The sequence below is a fragment of the Terrapene carolina genome, unplaced genomic scaffold, assembly GCF_002925995.2.
Source record: "Terrapene carolina triunguis isolate 2854851 unplaced genomic scaffold, T_m_triunguis-2.0 Scaffold42, whole genome shotgun sequence".
Classification (NCBI taxonomy): Eukaryota; Metazoa; Chordata; order Testudines; family Emydidae; genus Terrapene; species Terrapene triunguis.
Window position 1 is genome coordinate 32,652,767 of NW_020664393.1, and position 23,986 is coordinate 32,676,752.

A 23,986-nucleotide genomic window follows, 5' to 3' on the forward strand; every position below is an offset into this window, starting at 1 on the left:
TTTCACTGCCATTCACTACGTTAGACGTCCAATCACCACCAACCTTCTTGATGAAAACCGAAACAAAGAAGTCATTAAGCACGTCTGCCATTTCCACATTTTCTGTTATTGTTCCCCCACCCCATTGAGTAACATGCCTATTCTGTCCATAGTCTTCCTCTTGCTTCTAATGTATTTGTAGAATGTTTTCTTGTTATCCTTTATGTCTCTAGCTAGTTTGATCTCATTTTGTGCCTTGGCCTTTCTAATTTTGTCCCTACATACTTGTGTTATTTGTTTATATTCATCCTTTGTAATTTGACCTATTGTCCATTTTTTGTAGGACTCTTTTTTGATTTTTAGATCATTGAAGATCTCCTGGTTAAGCCAGGCTGGTCTCTTGCCATACTTCGTATCTTTCCTATGCAGTGGGATAGTTTGCTCTTGTGCCCTTAATAATGTCTCTTTGAAAAACTGCCAACTGTCTTCAATTGTTTTTCCCCTTAGACTTGCTTCCCATGAGATCTTATCTACCTATATCCTAAATCAAAATACTACACAGTGCCCAGACTGTAATCTTTACTGTCAGAGTTTTCCATATAAATAACATCTAAATGGACAGATTTTGGATTGAGCTTCTGACCTGCTTATGCCACTCTGGTGGTGGAATCCAGTCCAGTTGGCAAATCTCTCTCTCTCGCGCACACACACACACACACACACACACAAATTTAACTTACCTAGCTGGTTATAATGCCTGTTTAAGGAATTTTGAAATCAATATAACCCAGGAGGACCCTGTATTGGAGGGGGAGGAAGGAGATATTTTTCAAATAGGGACACTTTATGTTACATATTCCTACATTAAAACTATGGTACACTTTTGAAGGTTTCACATGTTAAATTTGGCTACATAGTCAAGTATTGGTTCTAAATTCATTATCATTACTTCTGGATAAATAAAAGTACTGTAAAAGAGTGTATCATTTAAGCAAGATAAAGTCCCCCAATTCTGGGAACCAGCAGGTTATTTCACCAAGGATCAATGTGGCAGAGATTGAAAGAGATAACATTTGTATCAGGCTTAATGAAGTCTGCTCTGTTAGGTGTAGAATCTTTTTTAATTTGTTACTGGAATGTCTCAGAACTGCCTCCCACAAAATTAAACTGACAAAAAAAAAAAAAAAAACCCAATTATTGAAAAAAAAAAATTTATTAATGATTTTGAAAAAAAAAAATATTTTTTAATTATTTAAAAAAAAAAAAAAAAACAACAACCAAAAAAAAAAAAAAAAAAAAAAAAAAAAAAAAACCCTAGTTATCGAGCAGAAGTAGTTACTGATGGGATTGGACAAACAACTCAATTATCACTGGTCTACAATTTTTGAGAAGTCGTCTGCTTCAGAGATAAAATGTGCTATTTATTATGTATTTTGATGTGCTGAATTCAAATATGACAATTAAAACAACTGACTGGCTACTGTTTCTAAGATATTTAAATTTTTACATTTTATGTCTATGTATATTGTGTAGATAGTAGAGTTTTAATCATAAATTGTAAACCTAGGTCTTTTCATGTGTTTATGGTTGCTTTACATGATAATATTTCACCTGTCCTGTTTATGTAACACTTTAAAAATCAGCAAAAGGGTTATATAAATAAAATTTATTATGAAACAAAAAGGCAAAAAACTATTATGTACATAGTTTAGTCCTATTCAGTGTCTACTCGGCGCTTCTTGGCTTGTCTCTTGTATTCATTAAATGGAGCATCTCTTGTCACTGTCCAGCAATAGTCTGCAAGCATTGATGGGCTCCATTTGCCCTGATAGCGTTTCTCCATTGTTGCAATGTCCTGGTGAAATCGCTCGCCGTGCTCGTCGCTCACTGCTCCGCAGTTTGGTGGAAAAAAATCTAGATGAGAGTGCAAAAAATATATCTTTAGTGACATGTTGCAACCAAGGCTTTTGTATGCCTTGAGGAGGTTTTCCACCAACAACCTGTAATTGTCTGCCTTGTTGTTTCCGAGAAAATTTATTGCCACTAACTGGAAGGCTTTCCATGCCGTCTTTTTCTTGCCGCGCAGTGCATGGTCAAATGCATCATCTCGAAGAAGTTCACGAATCTGAGGACCAACAAAGACACCTTCCTTTATCTTAGCTTCACTTAACCTTGGAAATTTTCCATGGAGGTACTTGAAAGCTGCATGTGTTTTGTCAATGGCCTTGACAAAGTTCTTCATCAGACCCAGCTTGATGTGTAAGGGTGGTAACAAAATCTTCCTTGATTCAACAAGTGGTGGATGCTGAACACTTTTCCTCCCAGGCTCCAATGACTGTCAGAGTAGCCAATCTTTCTTGATGTAGTGGGAATCTCTTGCACGACTATCCCATTCGCAGAGAAAACAGCAGTACTTTGTGTATCCAGTCTGCAGACGAAGCAAGAGAGCAACAACCTTCAATTCGCCACAAAGCTGCCACTGATGTTGGTCATAGTTTATGCACCTCAAAAGTTGTTTCATGTTGTCATAGGTTTCCTTCATATGGACTGCATGACCAACTGGAATTGATGGCAAAACATTGCCATTATGCAGTAAAACAGCTTTAAGACTCGGCTTCGATGAATCAATGAACAGTCTCCACTCATCTGGATCGTGAACGATGTTGAGGGCTGCCATCACACCATCAATGTTGTTGCAGGCTACAAGATCACCTTCCATGAAGAAGAATGGGACAAGATCCTTTTGATGGTCACGGAACATGGAAACCCTAACATCACCTGCCAGGAGATTCCACTGCTGTAGTCTGGAGCCCAACAGCTCTGCCTTACTCTTGGGTAGTTCCAAATCCCTGACAAGGTCATTCAGTTCACCTTGTGTTATGAGGTGTTGTTCAGAGGAGGAGGATGGGAGAAAATGTGGGTCCTGTGACATTGATGGTTCAGGACCAGAAGTTTCATCCTCTTCCTCATCTGACTCAAGTGAGAATGATTCTGGTGCATCAGGAACCGGCAGTCCTTCTCCGTGGGGTACTGGGCGTATAGCTGATGGAATGTTTGGATAATGCACAGTCCACTTTTTCTTCTTTGACACACCTTTCCCAACTGGAGGCACCATGCAGAAGTAACAATTGCTGGTATGATCTGTTGGCTCTCTCCAAATCATTGGCACTGCAAAAGGGTATAAGGAGGGTCTGAATGAGCTCTCCCCTGACATCTTTGCATGGACATCCCTACTCAGCACACCTGAGAATGAGTCTAAAGAGAAGAACACTACCGTGCTGTAGCCTAGAATGGAGACTGATTCTGGCCTTAATCTGTTGAACCCTGTGAAAGCTCCACTTCTTCAGCCCTAAACCCATGGTAGAAGCAGTTAGGCCCATTGCTGGCATATCCATGCATATCCATGCCACCAATGAGACCAGCCTGGAGTAACGGGCCTGCCCTACCAGCATTCCCAGACGTCCTTGAAGAAAGACAGGATGTGACGACACACTTCGATTTTTGGACAGTGGGGTCATACAAGTGGAAGGTGTTCCTGGTGCCCTGGGCCCTCCAATACTAGAACCGTAGATGCAAAGGTCTATGCAGTATCTGAGGAACCCTCACCTTCTCTAGTCCCAGGAGCAGTCCCCTCTACCCCTGCATGCCCACTCTCAATAGGCTTAACAGGGTTATAAGGCCAGTAAACAGGTTAACTTATGATGCACCTGAGGAAGAAATTATGTACTTACCTCATAGGCTTGTGGCACCTATTGTAGGCTTCCTAAGACCCTATGGGGAGAACTAGTGGACCTGGTACAATATGGAGTGCAATTTGCCAGATTGACAAATTCTTTCCTGGGGGGGAGAAGTAAGCAGGGTCTGAATGAGCTCTCCCCTGACATTTAGTGATGAACTGGAAGAAAAGACTTCAGGAGCAGAACCGTATTTGCATAAACACACTTATTCTCCCTAGGTTCAGCAGACAGAACTGCTTTAAAAGTGATCAATTTTGGCTTGTTTTGGGTTACAATTCATGTTAATATTGAATGCAGGGGTCATGAAATGTTGTTTTCCTTGCTGTAACAGTAAAGTGCAGCAGAACTGTACTTATCAGGGATCCTAGTTTTCCATTATTAAAAAACCTCAACATTCTCCGATAAAAAAAGATAAAAATCCTCATTTTTCTGTGATTAAAATGAAATGCTGAACTTCAGTTTCCCTAGCCACAATATATATATAAGTATCAGTTGAACACAATGTTTTTAATTGATATATTTACAATTTTTAAGCAAGTTCGAAGCCTATCAGTGCCATCAATCAGTATAATAAAATAAAATTAATAGAACTGAAATTTGTATTTCTTACATAAAGCAAATACTTCTATGTCTATATTCTATACAGCAGAACCCCATTTATCCAAGCCTCCATTATCCGGCTCTCTGTATCAACCAAACCACCAGCCACGCAGGACTGACAGTGGCTGGGGCTCCGGCTTCAGTCCCACAGATAAATGGGATTCCACTGTATATGTTTTTACTTTTTCACAAAATGTAAAAACAAAAGATTCTCTATAGAAATGCAAATTCTGCATTTTTCCACGGCAAACAGATTTCTAGGATCCCTCCTCATCGTGCCCTGATGGAGGGTGTCACCCTAAATTGAACCTCACTTACTAAGCAATGGATAGGGATGCCAAGTCCGAGTAAAGATGAGAGAGGGTGGGGACAGGTGTTCCTACCTGATGGCGTGTACTCTGCCTAGACACCATTTGACTCTCCCCTCTCCAGTGTTTAAGGATAGAGCTGATTGGACTCAATTGAGAATCCTTGGTTCTGTTCAATGATTACTAGAATTGAAATCACTGAGGAGCAGGTCTATAGGCTAAGCCTTAGATGTGGTGTCAGGACAGCGTTGCAGTGAAAAACAATGAAGAGGCAGCAGCAGAGAGGTTCCACACTACTCAGTGAAATCACTAAGAGCTGGGCTAAGTGGTGGAACCTCAGAATGAGGCATTGCAGAAATGCCAGTGAGTGGCACACAGCATCAATGATAACAATGGGTGAGCAGCAGCAGATATAACTGTGGCAACAGCTGTGGCCAGTGGTGGCAGAGATAACAGCAGCAACCACGTTGAAGAGATGGAGGAAGCAGCGGAGGTATTGCTTGACCATGGGCAGTGTGTAAACTGCCTCTGGGGGGAGACTAGCCACCGGCCCCGCCACTTCTGCCTGAGGCCTTGCCCCTCCCCCAACTCCCTGCCAGAGCCCAGAGCCACCCCACTGTGGCCACTGCTCCTCCCCATCCCAACACCCTCAGCCCCAGAGCGCTGGGTGGGGTGGCGCGGCCCCAGCACCCCCAACCCCAGTGTGCCCGGCAGGCGGTGCGACCCTGGATGCTCAGCCTCCCCTGGCCTATGATACCCATAGTCCATGTGCTTGACGTCTCTCATCCCCTTTTCGAGTTAGGAGGTGAACCCATGTGAATGCACCTCTGAACTCTGAGTCTTCACTGACCAAGGTTCTGTTATGCATTGTTACATGGAACTCCTAGATATTTAACCCTGCCTATGTTGCTGCCAACTCCACCTAGCAGAAGGGTTACACTTGCTAATTTATACTGAGGAAAGCCGGGTTGTGCCAGGTTAGTAACTAGACAAGAAACCTCCAGTGAATGCATGCATTGCAGGAATTAGTGTCAGTGATTCAGTGGATAGCATTCTGCCTTTAGAATCAATAGTGAATGGTACCCTAGCATGGTGTTAGGTGACACTGTGCTCCTGGAAGCATTGTCTTTCGCATGAAATATCAGGAAGAGGTCTTGTTCACTCATGGTCATAAAATGTCTTATGGCACTTTTTGAAATGGTACGGATATTAACCTTGCTTTCCTGGAAAAATGTCAGTTAGTAAAATTACATTTTAAATTTCCCTGTAATTTCAATTGGATAAAATATTTTCACTTCCTGTCCTAAAAGGTCGTGTAGTGATGCTATGCTCTCTTAAATAGCTGACTCATTTCACAAGAAGTAACTACGTTTCAGTATGAAGTAATCTTTCTATTTTACCTCAAATATCTCTATCTTTCTCAAGTGTTTTAAGAGCCTTCACGATATTATACACTGAAGATATTATTGTTAGGCAACATAAAAGAGGAAAGCTTTTGAAATCTTCATAACATGAATCTATAGAAAAACCCTATGATCCTGCCCAAGGGCATTCCTGTCATCTGCAAGAAGATAGCAGCCCAAATCACTTATAAACCATTGTGCAAAGTAGGGATTAGGGAATAAGTCAGTATTAGAATTCTACTGTTTTCGTTTGGGTTAGTGGATAGGAGCGAAGACTTTGAGATCAAGAGCCAACGTGAAATTCAAAAGTGTGGAACATCAAGAAATTCCAGAGGAGTCTCAATAAAAACCCATATAAGGGGTTGGCTCTTGATCAGATCAAGAAGGTCAACCTCAGGAAGCTTCCAACTTTAGGAATGTCCAAATGGGGCATGGCCAAACAAGAGTCTGCTTTGTGTAAAACCACCCAGGCCTAGTGAGCCAGAAGGGAAATATTGAAATGATACTTATGTCTCTGTAAATATAAAGCAATAGGGATATTTTTCTAAATAAAGGAGAAATGCAGAAGGAACTCAAACAAATCCAACTGTTCAATTTTAGAGTAACTACTATAAAAATCAGATAGTTCAGGAAAAAAGAAAAATGTAAGGAACAATTTGGCTACACCAATACATACTGGCCTTGCCATGACATTCTTGATATCTCTGACAGTTCCACGTGTTAATGTGTATGAAAGATGCTACTTGTGAATTCGATATGACAGAAGATCTTTGTTATGTGATACTTTTGTATTGTGGTACCAATTGTTCTGGACATAAAGATGTAGTGATGGATTCATGGAAGCAGTTTGATATAACTTCTGAGAAAATAATAGCTCTCAGGAGTAATGAAACTCCAACTATGATTGAAAAGAAAAATGACACAGTTACCTTGCTAAAATAAAAACATAACTAATATCAGAAAAGGGTTCTTCCCATGGTGATATATATATCTTTTCATGCTGCTTTTCCATAAATCACCCTTCTGTGAAGAATATTAGGTTATTGTAAGTGACCTTATTATTATTATACCTAGCTCTTACATTGTGTTTTTCATCCATATATCTCAAAGTGCTTTACAAAAGAGGTCAGTATCATTATCCTCATTTTACAGGTGGTGAAACTGAGGCACAGACAGGTTAAGTGACTTGCTCAATCCACAAGTCTACACTGCCTCTCTCCACTAGGTCACACTGGAGAGTGAGCAATGAGTATAGTTAATATATTCTTTTGGGTGGGGTGGTAGCTGGAAATAATAGCTTCTGAGCATAAGACTTGCTCTTGCCCCTTCAAAGGCATATAATAAGGGGATGCATCATCAAAGCAATGACTCATGAGTGTGTTGAGGAAAGGTTATATGACTTTCACTCATCCAATTATTTTGAGTCATTTCTCCAAGTATAATTCAATTTTCCCTTTCTTAAGAGGAGCTAGAACCACTGTATTCAACCTGTGTCTGAAGGGAGCAGGCAGTTCTGTAACCAGAAAAGTGCAACTTCCCCTTTTTCTCCTCAACCTTGAAAATAAAGAATCACTTCCATGACACACTCAGCTCCTCCCACTTATTTGCCTGAGGAGTTAAGAGTCTCTAGGCTGGATCAGCACATGGGCTCCTGGTCACATTTCTTTGCCCTATACACTGAGACATCAGGATAGACTGATTAATCATTATTTCAACAAAGTCTTAAGAATGACCACAATTTAAAGCCACTGTATCAAGAATATAACAGTAATTCAATAATTTTGTTTTCCATGCTGAAGTCAGATGGCTGTCCAAGGATGGATTTCTTGAAGGTGGCATCATTTGGCTCCTATATAATTGTGTTTTAAAAAAGCATTTAAATGAGGTAAAACTGAAATTGCAAGCAAGCATGATTTGCATTCTGACCCCAAAGCCTTTCCCTGCAGACTCCCTCTGTTCCATAAGAATGCACATCATGGCAAACACCAAGTTTTCCCACACATATAGAACACCATTCTGCAAAATCCTGATGGGGTGTCTTATCAGCGAATCTTCCTTGAGGTATTGTATTCCCTGATGGGATGACTGCCACCATGCTGTGCAACGGCTCAGAGACCAAACCATTCATCATTTGCACTGGTGTCAAGCAGGGCTGTGTCACTGCTCCAACACTCTTCTCCATTTACCTTGCCATGCTCCTGATTCTCATCTGTGACCACCTTCCTGATGGAACAGGGATTGAGTATCATATGGATGGTCAACTCCTGAGTCTCTGACATCTCCAAACAAAATCTAAGATCATGAGAATTGGCATCACCGATCTTCAGTATGCAGGTGATTGGATCATTCTCCCACACACAAAGGCCAACCTGCAAAGTACCCTAAATCTTTTTGCAGATGCCTATCACAGCCTGGGTCTCTCTCTCTCTCAACATTAGGAAAACCAAGGTACTCTACCAATCCTCACCTGCACAAACTACTCTCTGAACTTCACAAATCACCATCAGTGGACAACCCCTGGAAAATGTGGACCATTTTCCATACCTTGGCAGCCACCTCTCCCAAACAGCCAGTATTGATACAGAAATCAAATACAGGATCCGCTGTGCCAGCACATCCTCTGGAAGACTATTCAAACAAGTCTTCAATTATAGGGATCTGCAAACAGGTACCAAGATCTTGGCTTACAATGCCGTTGTCATCCCCACCCTTCTCTATGGGTGTGAGACCTGGGTAACCTACAGACGACATCTCAAGCAGCTGGAGTGGTTCCAGCTGTGCTGCCTCAGAAGGATTCTCAGGATCAGCTGGGAAGACCGACGCACTAATATCAGCGTTCTTTCTGCAGCCAACACCAGCAGGTCATGAAACACCAACTCCGTTGGGCTGTCCACTGTGTACGTATGGCTGAAATTCACCTCCCAAAGCAAGTACTCTTCTCTCAGTTAAGTCAGGGAAGAAGGGCTCACGGAGGGCAGTGGAAGCGCTTCAAGGACATACTGAAAGTACACCTTAAAAAGGGAGGCATCAACACAACAAATTGGGAGGACTTAGCATGGAACAGAACACAGTGGCGCCTGCCCATACACGAAGCCACAGCTCACTTTGAGGAGAACGGATGTGCTCATGAGACAGAGAAACAACAAAGGAGGAAAAAAGGGAACAACACTCCAGCCAATAACTATGTCTTCTCCAAGATCACATCTGTCACTTCTGAGGGAAAATCTGCAAGGCACGAATTGGGCTCCTCGGCCACTTAAAAACCAACCAATGAACCCCCTTGGCAGACATCATCCTCACATCGAGGGATAGCCGAAGAAAATTACTTTAAAAATGAGAAACAGGCCCATGTTTTCAAGTAATCAAAGAGAATGTTACTTCCTAGGGGGAAAACTTTTTGCCATGATGAAAGTGAATGAATGAAAGAGAGGCATTCAAGAGTATAAGTTCCTCCAGACCTCCCCATGGAGTTTGTGGAGATAAAAAGCTAAGAAGACAGTAAAGACAACTGAAAGTCAAATAGGCAGAAGTTATTTAAAAATAATGGATTAGAGAATAAAGTCTGGGAGAAGAGTATTATATCAGAACAGCACAACTCAGGTGAGATGTAAAGCTGAAGGCCAATTGCCTACAACCACAAAACAAGGATAATTATGAAATGCATGCCCCATATGGCTCACTGTGATTATACTATTATAGAAAGAGACAAGGACATAAACATTCATATCAAAGGGTTAGATTGTGCCTAGCCTTGCGCAGCTGCATAGAAAAATTGGGAGTTGGGATTGTGGGGGAGGGAGAGGAGGGCACGTAAATGTGCTCCTGAACAGAGTCCTGGCATAATTGCAGTCCCTTTATTGTAGGTGCAAAAGGGCTAGGGCACATACAGGGTGGGGAAGGGCAATTGCAGAACCATAAGTCCATCCAATAGAGCTGGATCAGAGTGAGAGAAAGTTCCCATTGCAAACTACTAAAAGGTGTAGCCGATATTACCTTTGCATAGCTTATGGAGACCTCATGCCTGCCTCATCATATTCTCTTCATCCCCAAGATGGGAAATGGGATAAAAATACAATCTAGTCCATTGCTTGTATTCTGGAACTAAGGTGTCACCTTAAATTCATGGTGAAAATATAAAATAAATGTAGCCATGACATTTCAACCATGAAACTTCTCTCAGATATGATTTCTAAAGTTAACAGTGAAGCATGTATTCTAATATCTAAGTTTAAGATGTTATGCTTGTGCTGTTCTATAACTGCATGGCTAGATTCACTATATGTCAATCTGGTGGCTCAAGTTTACAGAGCCACGATCTAGTAAGATTTCCTCTATGCTGTAAGTGGTCAGAAAAGTAACTTTACCTTCCTAACTCATTTACGGATATGCCATTGCTTTCCTCCTCTTTCACAAATAAAACAAGTGTAATTGAGCTATAATATAACCCTGGAAGGACTGCACTGCTATGTCTGCCACCAATCCTGACCTCTCAGAAATTGCCTCATACATGAAATAAATCATTTATCACAAAATGGAATGAATGCCTTTAGTATGTCACAGTTTAATAAAACTGTCCTAGCCTATGCCATGCAGGATTGTCTTGTGATTAAGGCACTGGAGTAGGACTTGGGAGACCTGGATTGTATTCCTGACTCTACCACAAACTTCCAGTGTGACCTTAGGAAAACCAATTAATCTTGCTGCCTTAGTTTCTCCATCTGTAAAAACAGAAATAACACTTCCCTACTGCACATGAATGACACAATTTATTAAAGCAATTGAGGTGCCCAGTTACTACAGTGATGAGCACCATAAAAAAAGACTATAAATAAACTAAAAGTATAACTCAACAGCAGAAATATTCTTACTTTTGACTATATATCTAAACCCAATCAGGACCAGTCTTTATATTTTCTTTCACCTTACTTTTCTATACCAACATCCATGTATAATACTTTGGAAAGACCTACAGCTCACAAGCCCCTTTGGCCAAAAAAGAACTAGTATGACTGGTTCACAGGTCAGAAGCAATTTGATAAACAGTGGTTAAAGGAACACTGCAAAGGCAGCTTCCGTCTTTTGAATGAGTGTTTTTCACCTCTGCTACTTCAGATATTTTTCAAACTTGCTCTTTTGTGATTATCAGCGAAGTGCTCCCCTGAGCTGGGTTTGTCTGTTTTTGGACTGCATATTGAGTTATATAATTGACAGAACTGAAGCACAGACAGATTACGGTTATACGAATAAGAAAAGTACTAAAAGTGTGTCCTGATTGTTTTCCAAAAATTACTCACGGGTTTTAGGTGTTATTTTTGTAGTAAAGTTGGGGATGAGAATGTGGGAACATAAGAGAAAATGCCTTTAAATACATTTTAAAACATTTTTTTCTAAATTATATTGTGGTCCTTTCAGTTTTACACTTCATCTGCATTTTCAGCAAACATGAGATTATTGAAAATGTCCTTTCAGTCTCATAGCACATTGAATGGATCAATATAATTTACATTAAGTATGTTACATTGCTGACACAGCAGTAACAGAAAATTTTGGATTGATTTTCACAGGATTAGAAGTGAAAAAGTGAATTTTCAGTGCAGTCAGTCTGTCTACCCATCTAAGAAATATTTCAGAGTAATCACTTCTTTCCACACCATATTGCTTCCCCCCATCGAAAAACATTATTTTCTGCTCATTGTACTATAAAGAAACATGAGAATCTTCAGCACAACTTTGTTTCACACAGGGCCGGCCCACAACATTTTGGCACCTGAAGTGGGGAGATCAAATGACGCCCCCATGCCCCCTCACTTGGGCAAAAACTTTGAAAGGTCTCAATTCTGCCTTCTTCCTGTTCTACTCCTCTAATGGTACTGCTCTGCTACCTACCCCAATAAAGGAGAACTAACAACTTAAAATGCCTTGTTCAAAAATTTTAAGTAACACTTAACTTTCAAACGCCTGAACAGCAAATGTAACTTTTCTTGTCTGCATAGTAAACACTGGCATTTTTATCTGTTTGAATAATCAAAGTGATGCTTTCCGTGCCTTCTTGGTTGCAAAGATTTGAACTGCTTCCTGAAGGTCCACAGTCTGGACCAGCTCATGCTCTATTGAGATGGTTGCAAGGCCAACCAGCCTCTTCTGTGTCATTGTGGAGTGTAGATGTGTTTTTATTAACTTCAGCTTGGAGAAACTACGTTCTCCACTGGCAACTGTTACAGGAAGTGTTAGAAGTATGTGCAGAGCAACAAAAGCATTTGGAAAGAGGGTGGTCATCTTATTTGTGCACATATATTCCAGAACAGCCTTTGGAGTTGATCCTGCTGAAATGTATCTTGAAAGGGTTTTCAGTTCATCACCTAAATCACTCGCATCAATATCTCTAGTACTCTCTATTGCTGGTGTAGGTCTTCTTCAGGTATAGTGAGGAGTTTTGGAATATCATACAACATCCCAAATATACTGCTGTGTTCCTTGAGCTGCATGAAACGTTCTTCAACTGACTGTATTGCACAATCTAGCACCTGGTTAAAGAATTCAACTCTGAATTGTTGCTTGGGGTCTCATATGGAATTATCCCGTGCCTCGTAATCAAAATGTCTTCTTCTTCGGTGACTCTTGTATTCTTGAATGGGTGTGAAGTTCCTCTGCCAACTTCTCTGCACTCTTCAGAACGTTTTGATATCCCTCATCTGACCGGTAAGACTGTAGGTATGACTTTGCTTTGTCCAGTTGTTCCATTGCTCCAGATATATCAAGGTCAACACCTTGGAATCTCTTGCTTACAACATTTATTTCAAACAGTATGTCATGCTACAATATTAAGCCACACAGAAATTTGAAGTTATGTATGTTTCTGGTGATTCCATTTCCCTCTGCCACTGTTCTCCCACGAACAGTTCCTGTCATAGCATTATCCTCCATAATGGCAACTATGGCATCATCTATCTTCCCAATTTGGTGTTTGATAGGCTTTATCACCTCCACTCCACTTTCCGATCATGTGGCACTCAGTGATTTCAGTGTCAGAGAGGATGTTCCCAGATGTTGCTTCAAAATTTGCCATTGATGAGTTGATGCAGAGAAAAATACATAGATGCTTTGAATTACTTTAAAAAATTCAGCAGCCTCACTAGAAGCTGATGCTGCATCACTGACCACCAAGTTCAATGAATGAGAACTGCATGGGACAAAAAAAACTTGAGGGTTTAACTCCTGGATCCGTGTCTGCACTCCTCTGTTCTTTCCTCTCATGTTGGCACCATTATCGTAGCCCTGACCTCTCATGTCAGCTATCGCAATTCCCGTATCTTCCAGATTTTTAAGAAGCACATTTGTCATACCAGCTCCTGTAGTATCATCAATGTCAATAAATTATAGAAAACGCTCTCTGACAGTCACCATTGCAGGGCCATTTTCACTAGGTTCTGTTGTTACAAAATGCACCATTAAAGTCATTTGTTCCATATGGCTGATGTCAGGTGTGCAGTCCAGAATAACAGAGGAATATCTTGCTGACTTCAGATCTGCCACAATCTTCTGTTTGACTTTTGTTGCCAGTAACTATGATCTCATTTTGAATTGTTTTTCCAAGGTAGGGTGTGTGTACATTTCTTGGGTGGTAACTCTTCTTAGATGCTCCTGGAGTATAGCATCAAGCTCAGCCATCAGCTCCACAATTTTAAGGAAGTTTCCATTGTTTGGCACATACAGCTGATCTGAAGTGCCACGCAGTGCTAGGTTTTGGGTAGCAAGCATTCTCACAATGGCAATGAGCCTTTTCAGAACATTTTGCCAGTAAAGAGACTCTGATGCAATCTTCTCTTAATGCTGAGCATCTAGGGTGGCCTTTAACCTTAGTCTCATCTCAAGTTCTTTCCACCTATGGAATGCTCTCTGGTGATTTGCTGCCTTCTCATGGCATGCCAGATTTCTAGCCAGATTTTTCCAGTCCTTTGTTCCTGTAGAGCCCAATGTGGCTGGAACATTAGACTGGAAGAGTTTGCAACAAAAACAGTATGCAGCATTCTGGGTTTTTGAGTATATAAGCCATGGCCTCTCCACTTTGTCACTATTGGGGATTTCATGCCAGTAATGTGTTGGATGGAAACTTCTATTTTCATTGACTTTGGAGAACATGAAGTTTTTCACTTGCTGTGGCCCATGCAGTACAAGGAAGTCCCTCAGGCTACTGCTTAAGTGGGTCCACAGTCCTGGATCATCTAGACTTAAGGAACTAAACTCAGCAGCAGCTGTTTCTTGCACCTCGACCACACTCTTCTTTGATCTGCACTTTTCTTCAGGAATGTGCATGGTTACATCCATTTGAGATGAAGATATGGATGCTGCAGTAGCTGCCAGGTCACCTGCACTCTGACTAACTGGAAGATCAGGCATCTCCTCACCATTCACATCCTCACTGGGGCCGGAAGGCTCACCATGAACATTTGTGTCTATGTATTTCAAGAGAGCTCCTTCCTGCTTAGATAGAAAAGCTTCCTTTGCTTTCTTTCTTTTTCTGAATGGTGCCCCAGAGGGGCATTTTCTTCTTTCACTCTTGACTGCTGTTCTGTGCCAGCTATAGTGGCTCTCAACACTCAATTGAAGGGGACAAATAAGCAGGCTGGTAGCAGGGCCTGAGTGAGGGAAGATATCAGCATCTTAAGGGCCTAACTGGCTCCTACTACTTCAATTGACTGCCTGTTCTCCTCAAGTGGGTTCAGGGAAGCAGCAGGAAACAGGAAGCTCCCTGAGAAGCTGGTGTTAATCAGTCCAGGCTCCTGGGGTGCTAGAGAGGTACATAAGAGGCTCCTCCTCCTCTCTCTCACTGCAGCTCCTGCTGCTTTCTGTTATTCCCTCTTACCTTTTCTCCTGCCTGCCTGTTATGTCTCTTGTGCCCTTCCTCCAGCACAGCACTCCACCATCTCTGTGCATCTAGAGCAGAGAGAATACATATGCACCACTAGCAGACACAATTTTCTACACTCTGGGTCCTAGTGGCGCCCCCCCATCCCCCCACAGTCTGGCACCTGAGGCGGCCACCTCAGTTCGCCTCATGGTAAGGCCAGCCCTGGTGACACAGTGTAACTACACCAAAAAGAAGCTGCTAAAAGCCACAAAGGCATGACATCTACCATGACTGGATAAAGTAAACAAATCATGTGTTACCATGTCTTTTAAAAACAACCAGACCAAAAAAAAAAAAACAACCACCAACCAACAGGACCAACCACTGCCAGATTCTTCAGCACTACCACAGGAGTTTTCCAATATACTTCTAAAGGCAGAGAAAAGTCCTGCAATGCTAGAAACTCTACCAACAGTCTCCACTTACCATTGCTTTGATTTTCTGTTTATTGTAATTAACTGATAACATTTGTTCACTTTCAAAATATTGGTAGAATTACAATATTTCCTGAGGCAGAGGAAATGAGATTTCCAAGGCAAACTGCTGGCAACTTAAGATAACTAGGCTGGTGGCACTGACATACATACTGAATTATGAGAGACTAGAAGTGTACAGAATTAAACAGATAGAATGCAAGTAGTCCATGAACACTCTCACCCACTGCTTCATGGGGAATATGGACAAGAAGAGAGACTTTTAAAAGGTGTCATGTAGAACAATGAAGCCCCATATAATTTAAAAAATACAAAGCATACATAAAGACTACCTTTCAAGAAACAACTATTGCTAAAGGTATACTTGCAAGTAGCAGCATGTAAACTCTTTGTGGCAGGGAATGCCTTTTTGTTCTGTTTGTACAGCACCTAGCACAATGGTGCCTTGGTCCATGACTGGGACTCCTAAGTGCTATGATAACATCAATAAATAACCACAACCATTTCCCAGACAAACCTTGAACTCAATGATGAGAACAAGACCTTGATGTGAAGCATCATGTGATTCCAGAGAGGGTTTTTAAGGAAGATTTTCAATGCTAAAGTATGTGTGAAATAGAGACTCTGTGAAAACCATAATCTTGGGAGTTTTGGTAGAAAGAAAGCAGAGAAGAGTAGTTTTAAGAGGACAGATCATTCAGAGTTTAAGATGCTAGCCTGGTACTCAGGAGACCCAAGGTTCAGTTCCCTGCTCTGCCCCAGATTTCTGCTGTGACCTTGGACAGTCACAGTCTCTCTAGGTATATGCTGTAATGAAACATTGCAGCTGGCCCGTGTCAGTTGACTCACGCTCATGGGGCTCAGGCTGTGTGGCTAAAAAACTGTATTATAAATGTTTGGGCTCAGGCTTGGGTCCCAGAGTCCAGGCTCCAGCACAAGCCTGAATGTTTACATTGCAATTTTATAGCCCTGCAGCCTGAGCCCAAGTCAGCTGACATGGGCCATCTGTGGGTATTTTATTACAGTGTAGACATACCCTCTGTGCCTCAATTCCCTAGCCAAAAAATGGAGCTAACTGTACTTCCCTGGCTGAGGTGCTCAGTTACTATGGTATTGGGGCTATCTGAGTAACAGATTAATAGTTGATATGGGGTGGGTGAATCTACAGTGTGAGGGGCAACAGAAGTAAACATGCAGAACTACTATATATAGAGAGAGAGACAAGCTTGCATGCTTCATATCAAGGGTGAGATTAATTCCTGAGAGTGTGATGTTGTTAGCTTTGAAACAATCTGGTTTCCCCAATAACAGACAGGTATACTGAACAAATTAAAGCCATAGGTGTCAGAGTGGTATTAAGAGAAAACACAGAGCCTAGTTTTGCATCATTGAGTAGCATTTACTCTTGCGAGTAGTCCCAGCGAAGACTGCAGAATTGGTACCATAGAAGGCAATTCAGAATGAGAAAGCAGGTGAAACCTCTTTATTCTCTGCTTCAACCTACGTAACAAGACAAATCAAGAAATGTCTAGGATCTTCTATAAGAGGGGGGAAAAAGAGGGCATTGCCAGAAAATGAAACCAGTGTAAAGCTTTTTGATCATTAGATGGATTTCACTAGCTGCCTGATGTGTTCTGTAAGGATGTCTTTCAGTATTCCAATGACCCACAAGGTGACACTGGAATGTCAACAATGTCCCTAGCAGCTGTATAGTCTGGAACTATGACCCAAGCAGGACATGTGGCAATGCATATTATTAAATGAGGGTGTTTCCACTTTACAATTCTTAACAGATTTTTAAACATATATTGTCATTCTGTGGTTATGATTAGCTAAAGTGATAATTATTGCCATGAGTCAAATATGATAGGTCAGTTTCTCCTGCAAATATTGTCATCATAGCACATTTCTGCCACAAACACATTTGTGTTTCATCTGCAAAGGGTTTTGCAAACATTAACAATCTAACCCTCACAATGGCCCTGAGATCCATAGAATATAGATACCAGGATATTTTTATTTCTGAAGCCTGAAAAAATATGTTAGAATTAAACAATATGTGCAAATACATACACTATGATCCTGCAATCCTTTAGGCAGATGAAACATTAATTGAAATTAAAAGGAGTTTATCTAAGGACTGCAGGGTTGGGCCAATGCAGGATTAGGCTGACAGCATATATAAATACAGAACTCAGTTCCCTCTACACTTTCCCTCAAAACTACTTCAAGTATTCAAGAGAAATTTCTTGCTGGAACAAGACTGAAAAAAAGAATAATTTTACACAAAGAAATATACTTTGCCAGCATCTCCTTTTGTGTTGCTGATTCCTGCAGATATTTCTGTTAGCAGGTGAAGCAGGTACTGCAGGAGAAAGGTTTTATCAGCTTAATTCTGCAATGAAGTTATAATCCTGTGTTTATGATTTACAATTCACAGGGTTTTGCTATGATAATGCCAACTTTAGTATCACAAATTGAGCATTTTGAATTCAACGAAGACTGAAGCAGAGGGAGAACACAGTTAGTGAGAGATGGCCTTCCTTTCAACAAAAATGTTTGTTAAGCAAGCAAGAAAAAAATATGAAATGCATGTGAAAGGTGAATGGTTTTTGGCTTCAGAGTCATACTATTTGGAAACTTCTCAAGTAACAAAGGCATACTGTATTTAACTGTAGAGCTTTATATAATTCTCAATCATTTAAAAGGGGGGAAATTAACAAATAAACACTAGAGGGAGCTGCTGTTCTATTTAAGCAGCTTCTTGGCTTTACTGTTTTCAGCATAAATTGTTATGCATTGAAGTGTGACAAGTATGAGCACACAGCTCAACTGTCTAATACTGAAATAATGGAACAATACTCAAAAACAATATCAGGGAGCAAGGACCAAAATCAAGACTTCTGCACCAGGAGTGAATAATACATTTTACAACTACACACTGTTTAATAACCCCTTTAAAAATACTCAAAGGGGAAAACAGAATATCATCTGGGGGAGATAAGATGACAGAAATCTTCTTTTATAACCCATTAATAGAAATTCTCATTGACTTTAATGGAGGCTAGATTTACCCCAGAGAATACATGAAGCAAAAAAAAAAAGACACCTGAAAGGGGATGAGCAGAAAATGTCTCTTTATTGAATACTCCAGCTAAAAATGTAATGATTTGCCTTTCTGGTATTGACATAGTTCTTAATCAAGACTGTATAGTAGGCTGTAAGGGATATGAACTCACTACAAATATAGATTTTATAAAAATAATAACACAGAATTTAGGTGTTGAACAAATTAGTGAGCCACATATAAGAGAGCTAGGAATCATCAGGCTAGATTCACAAGAGGGTGTAAAGAGAGTATAAACTGGCATAATTTACACCTTCTTCTGGCTCATCAGATATACAAATAACACTCATTTAGACTGTCTAACACTCACATCGCTTACCAGTGTACAATTTATAGTCTGTACACATCACTTGAATTTGGTCCCGCTAGCCTATTGCCCTGTACTTTTAGGAGTGTCTTCTACACCAACCCCCCTAAAGATTTTATCGAGTCTAGTCTTCAGTGTTGCTGGCTCAGAACTCTCCTTATTGAAGTTTTTGCCCTTTTAACATTTTAACAGTTGAAAATGTTTTCTTACTACCAAATTTAAATGCTCCTATATTAATTTCATATACCCAATCTGTGTTTTAGCCACTTTAAATACTCACTTTTATCTAATTCTTTCTGAAGTACTTATGGGTGGTGATCTTATCTCTCTCTTCTCATTTTTCCTGTAGAGTCCAGGCTTTACATGCTCAGCTCCCTTAAGCTCTTCATAAATCATAGCTGCTAATCTTCTGATAGCAAACCTATGGGCATGTATGCTAACTGTGCTGTGCCCTGGACTGTGCAGAGGCAAGGCCAAAAGTAGGGGCAGCCAATGTGTCCATGTGAATGAAGCAGCTACCTCCATTTAATGTCCAGCATAGGAAGGGCCAATGGAAGAGCAAAATAGCAGACTGAGATAGATTGAATGGGAAGAGAAATGACAGAAGCAAAAAAGGGAAGGAGCGACAGACTGGAAAAGAAAGAAGGAATTAAAAAAGCACCCTATAGCCTTGTTTATTCACAAAAGTAGTACCTCTTTAGATATTTTAGTACAATCTCTAATGTGGAATTAGTTGTACCAGTATAGTTAAAGTGGTACAATCATCTTATTGTGGATCCAGTTATATTGGTGTACATGTGTTTATATTGATACTGTTATTCCCATATGGAAGAGGAATAAACTATACCAGTACAACTAAGTCCACATTAGAGATTGTACTACGATAACTAGATATGTAAAACAAGATAACCCTACCTAACATGTTATACGGATACAAAAAACGTGGACAGACAAGGCCTAAGATTGACACCTGTTATCTTGATTTTTAAACAGATCATGTTTGGCATTTGTGTTCAATAAGGTTCTACATCACTGCTTTATCGTTCCATTATCCTTGTTTGGATTCCCTCCAGTGTACGATGTCTCTAACACAAGGAACCACAAACTGTACACTGGACTCCAAGTGAGGCTTCAGTATGGCTGTATGAAGATGAATTAATATCTACTTATTTTTACACACAATGAATGAATACCATCATCTGTTTTTTCTTTCTGAAAATATTTTGTTAGAAAAAATTAAAGAAATTGGCAGTGACAGAATGTGTGATCTTTTGTTTCTTCTTAGATAAGTGCAGGAACCATCTATTCCAATTTACTCACCTACCACTGACAGCTTCCCTTCACTATATCCAGCAACATCATTTCTAGAAAGAAGGATTCTGAAATATGGATTGATGGATATCACTTATTCCAGTGAAGGCTGAAAACTGTCAAAATGTGGTTTGAAACTGGGAATATTACTAATGTTCAACCAGCACAAAAATTTGATGATAACAACAACACTTTTGTTTAATCCTAACCATTAGTATAGACCAGGGATTCTCAGACTATGGCTCAGATGTAACCTTTTGTTCACAGAGTCCTTCCTGATGAGTCACAAAATGGAACATTATGAAAACTGTACAGTAGGGCAAGAGGCAGTCGTCCAATGGTGGATTTATATTTTATAGAGTGATCCACAGAGTGAAACAGTTGAAGAACTGCTTGCAAACAGTGAATTTCACAAGACGAATACACTTTAAGAAAAGAACCTTTCAACTCGTTGAATATAAGTTTACCTTATTAAGAACTACACATCTAGCTCTTAACACCTTTCATGCGTTTGTGTGTGATAGCATTTTTACAATATAGTAAATAGTATATAATGTCACAACTCTTATCAAATCTTATTCTCTCAAAGATCACATTCGTTACTGCCCAGAGAAGCCCTGAAGCAAGCCAAATCCAAGCCTGAGCTCAAATTCCAAATCATGTATCTCTAATAAAACCCAAACTCTCAGATGTGAGCTAAAACCTTTAGTGCTGCATATTATAAATCCTTTCATATAGTTTTGTATTTCTTAATCTTTTTAATTCTTCTGTAAACTCATTTGATCTACAGTTGAGTGCTCAATCCAGTATTGGGTATAATCCTCTACACCATTCAGTTGGCAAGCTCATCACACAGTCCTTCATCTTTCAAATTATCCCTCTGAGAAAGAAATGATCAGATCTTAAATACAGCATCATACATTTGGTAAACTGAATGAATGCACAATATCCATAGTTAGCATTTTCAGCCAGCCCCTCTCTGAACTGTTAGACAGCAGTGTGGGAGCTTGTTTTTTCCCTACTGCACTGAGCTTTGTAGCCTCTCTTATTTGAGATCCAATTCTTTACCTTTGTTCTATCAAAAGGTTGGGAGTTGTAACTGCCTGATATTGCAGAGAGAACAAAGATCCATTGTGTTCATTTAAAGCTGTCCTCAGGTAAGCTGCTACAAAAATGCTAACAAAGTATACAGCAGTTCTTGACTGAAGTGAGAATTTCCCACTTTCCTTGCTGGTTACTCACCGGAGGTCCTGGTGATCCTGGTTTACCAGGGAGTCCCGGTTTACCTCGCCTTCCCTGGAAACAACAAAAAAAAAAAACAACCCCAGACATTCATAAATATTACATCTGAGGATTGATTTGGAATAAAATAATCTGTAAAAGCAAGATTGTTTGTACTGTTTATTAACAAAAAGATCAAAAGCTATCCAAAGTGGAAATACTTTTTACCATTTATTGCAGCATTGATAAGAACTTATTGCCTTAGAAAAGTTCTTAATAACTATGGGAAACAATGTATTTGCATCACAATAATTTTTACTGGCACATTTTTCCAGCTAGGTTTCAAGAGTGAAAGCATATTGATAGGGAAGTAACATACAACAAACCCATCATCTTGACAATGTCCAAATAAATTACATTTTATTTGATCGTTCAATGGTCTGGGATGTAAAACTATAATGCATCTGTCACCATAAGCCATATAATAATGGTACAGGTTGAACATAACCAATTTAACATATGCCCAGCACCCTATTTCTCAAAGCTGATTTTCAGCTGTGTCACTAGTGAACTGAAATATGTGTGTCTTACTTATTGATCTCCATTACTTAAGTCATTTGTCACCTACTCAGATTCACAAACAGCTAAACCTCAATTTCAAGAGCTAAGCAGTTATACAGGAATCCAAGACCGGAAGAGAGTGGACTAAAATCTTTGAGCAGTCATACGTCTACTGGTATCATTTCAAAGTTTATGTATTTCACATATGGTCTTGAATTGTTAGGCTAACACACCATTACTTAACTTATAATCAAAGGTTTCTTGATGGCTGATTGAGAGGAAAACCTTTGTTGATTTAAGTCAAACTGATAACATTTAATTAGAGCTATTTTTGAGGTTTGATTCCTTGGGGTTTCTTCCCCCATAGTCCTATGTTACTAACAAGCTAAGAGTGTTGTGGTTGAAACTGAAATCATGTCAATGACCCATTAAGATTAATCTCACTTTGATGTGTTATTCTAAACTCCTTTAGAACCATTAAGATTTATGCTATGAATGTGGAATGGCAATAGTGTAGATTTTGTACTGATCCTTTATATGGAAAGAGTTTAGCTGTGTTTCAAGCATTTTTCTCAGTACACATTTATGAGCTGAACCATTGCAGTGTAAGCTGTGAATGAGTATTAAGACCAGTATGAATTTCAATAATATTTATCCATAATACCAAAACTTAACAGTGATTTTTTTTTTATTTGCAATAGACACTAGCTAACCTCAATATTTCACCTATTTTTTATACAAAACCCAATTAGTCTATGATATGTTCTTATTATTGGTAACTTTTTATTCTGAAACACAAAGAACCATATGCTGCTTTCTGATATACATCCACCTTTCAGTGACTTTAGCAAGGTTACTGCAGACATATATGAAGGCAAAAAAAGGCTCAGAATTATTATTTAATTCACAGGAGTTCAAAAACTAAGGCCACCAATGCCTTTCCTTGCATTCTGTACATACACCTGCAATAATTTAGCCAAATGCTGCCTCAAAATCAGTGGGGATGCATAGGAGAAATTGAAGAAGTTAACCAAACAGAAGTTTTTTAGAGTGCTTGCATTCCTGTCTCTTACAAAGACTATGTCGATTTTTGGAGGGTGAGGAGTGAGAAGGGATACAGCACTTGATTTGCAAAAATGCTCCCTGTTTATGCAGTTACTACCTCTGTGTATAAAACATGCATTTGTGCCTGTAAATGCCAATCACACAAATACCTAACTAAGGCCTGATCCAAGTCAATGGGAGTATTTCTACTGACTTCAATAGACAGAGGGCAGGCTCTGAGTGAACAAATGCAGTAATTCTGTTTTTGACAAACAGGCTAAAAATGAAATAACTTACAAGCTTAAATCTTGATTGTAAAATTTAAATTTGTAGCATTTTTAGACACAATAACTGCTGACAACTAATGTCAAGTTGCTATGGCAAAAATACACACATTTGTGGTCATAAAACCCACTTTTGCCCCTGGATACGGGGTAAATATACATGCAAAAAGATAGAAGTTAACAATTTACAAATGCATCCAATTTATTTGCAAGTACCTGATTTAGCCAGAAAATATTTGATTTGTGCATGCCATTTTGCATGTGTACATACAAATGTGTTTTTTTGCAGGAGCAAAATAGGAACATTATTCCGAAAACGTTCAAAAATTTTCAAAATGAAAATCCTTATAGACTCTGAATGAGTGTCACAAATTGACATTGCTAGAATATCACATAACTGAATAGATTATTTAAATACATGATAAATGATATATAGAGATGGGCCTGAGAAGTAGCATTTGGATTTGGGTCCAGATCTAAAACTTTCCTAAAATTTCAAAAGTGTTTGGACCTGAAAGTTTTCCTTTGACCCTTTACAGGGTGAGGTTAGGGACTAGGTTCCAATCTGGTTCCAAATTTCCTGAATGTTCAGGGGTGTAGAGATCTGTGATTTTGTTTGGGCTTATCTCTACTTTACAACTGTAAATATAAGCTTTAAGTTTACCAGCTTTATTTGAAAAACAGTAATCATATGTATCCCCAAAGAAGTGGACAGAAATATGATGGCCTAAATACAAAATAACTATATAATGGATCATCTTT

At 39.7% G+C, this 23,986-nt stretch overlaps 1 protein-coding gene across 1 annotated transcript in view; it reads right to left on the minus strand.

Annotated features, from left to right (window-relative positions):
* COL19A1 (collagen type XIX alpha 1 chain) overlaps positions 1-23,986 on the minus strand; it is a 331,665-nt gene that overhangs the window by 91,868 nt on the left and 215,811 nt on the right. The window contains exon 14 of the mRNA XM_029912234.1: positions 21,357-21,410. Coding sequence (XP_029768094.1) covers positions 21,357-21,410 — 54 coding nt within the window. The remainder of the gene's footprint in view (positions 1-21,356; positions 21,411-23,986) is intronic.